The sequence below is a fragment of the Lepus europaeus genome, chromosome 10 (assembly GCF_033115175.1).
Source record: "Lepus europaeus isolate LE1 chromosome 10, mLepTim1.pri, whole genome shotgun sequence".
NCBI classification, from domain to species: Eukaryota; Metazoa; Chordata; class Mammalia; order Lagomorpha; family Leporidae; genus Lepus; species Lepus europaeus.
Window position 1 is genome coordinate 46,755,764 of NC_084836.1, and position 1,807 is coordinate 46,757,570.

Here is a 1,807-nt window from a genome sequence, read left to right on the forward strand (position 1 = left end):
GGAGTTCCTGGCTACTATGTTTTGCTTAGTTCAACTCTAATTGTTGTGTGCATTTTGGGAGGAAAGCAGAGGATTTTTCTCTTTCTCCCCTTATATTTCTCCCTCTGTCTCTGTCATTTTGCCTTTCAAATAACATAAATTTAAGAAATCAATTTATTCATGAATTTTATGAAGCCACTGCATATTTGTTTTCTGCAGTCACTGTCATTCAATCCTATATTTCCACATGGAAACCCATGAGTTTTCAAAAATATCTCAGATAGTCAAAGGGACAAATGCATTATGTACAAATACAAGGTCATATTAAGACTTACAGAGAAGATGGCTAAAACATGCTTTCCTTCACATCTCTGTATTCTTTTTTTTTTTCAAATCAATAGTCTTTTATTGCATTATTAAAATACCACAAGACACAATTTGGGTTCTTGTTTCTGCAGCCGGACAACTTTTAGGTCTTATTCATCAGCCCACTGAACTGTTCCTTTTTCAGAGACATAGATACCATCCAAAAATTTTCTGATATCCTTATTTTTAACTGTTGTTGCCTGCTGAATCAAAGCAGCTGAATTTGAAACAAGTTCAATATCATTTCCTTCAAGCACTAACTCATCTTTCTGGGCTTGAGACACTGAACAGGCAACACCTGGCCTCATCAGAACCCTTCGGATGTATTTTTCACCCAAGAAATTTCTGATTTCAACAAGAGACCCGTTCTCTTGAATAACCACGTTGAAGGGGAAGTGAGCATACACAGACCTCATCTTGTAACGGAAGCCCAGTGCGACCCCCTTGATCATATTCTGTACATGACTGCAGGTCGTGCGAACAGTTGCCAGTTCCTTTCTATTTCCCCACCATTTGTCAACCCGGAGCCTCTTCTTTTTCTTCCCCAGGAGACATGGTTCCACATTGATGTGATTGAAGTCCCTCCGCAGGGTTCCTCTGGGCCCCTTCACAATGACTGTGCACCCCTTCAGACTGATGTCGACATTTTCTGGGATGTGGACAGTCTGATTGCTGAGAATGGTCTTCATTCTCGCAGTAGATGCCACATCTCTGTATTCTGCTGAGAGAAACAAGGGAATTTCTTCTTCATGAAGTTGATGAAAATTCTTGTGACCAGATCAACATTATAATAAAGTATTTCCAATGCTTAGAACTTGGCTATGAGTTAATTTATTTATCCTTTTTTTATTCATATATGCATTCAACAATTGTGTGCAGAAAATGTTCTAGAGGAGGAAATGCACCAAATAGAATAAAGTCATGTTCGTACCACTTCCATTCTAATGAAAGGAAAGATAATTAAAAAAATAGATAACAAATAAATGACACCTAAAGCCATGGGACTAAATTAGATAAGTCAGGATTTAGTGTAGATACTGAAAAAGCCTACAGGTTGATTTCTGAGATACAGCAATATTATGGATCGGTGAAAATAGAAACAACGATATTAGTCTGAAAATGATTAGTAAGATAAAAAGGTGCATTTCTGAAGTTCAAATAAACATAAAACAAATTATAGAAGCAATATTCAATTGCATTGTTTCAGTAAATAGTTTGAATAGAATGAAGCACTTATAGCTGACTATAGCTGACTATTGGATTAAGTAATGAGGAAATCATGTTGATCTTTATCTGTTTTTTTTTTTTTTTCTGCTGGGGTGAAAAACTGAATAATGACTTGGACAGTTTCATGAATGAATGAAGAAAGGAAGTAGATAGTGGGTTGGTGTATCTCTTTAAAGGTTTTTTTCTATGATCCACTTTGGATGTGTGTGTTTTTCTTTGATATGGAAAAATTTTA

General features: G+C 36.1%; 1 protein-coding gene across 1 annotated transcript; it reads right to left on the bottom strand.

The window, feature by feature from the left end:
- Positions 1–377: 377 nt before the first annotated feature.
- Positions 378–1,042, bottom strand: LOC133767628 (large ribosomal subunit protein uL6-like). The gene has a single exon (XM_062202066.1). It carries the CDS (start codon positions 1,032–1,034, stop codon positions 456–458), a length of 579 nt encoding a protein of 192 aa, XP_062058050.1. The 5' UTR covers positions 1,035–1,042; the 3' UTR covers positions 378–455.
- Between the last annotated feature and the right edge of the window lie 765 nt (positions 1,043–1,807).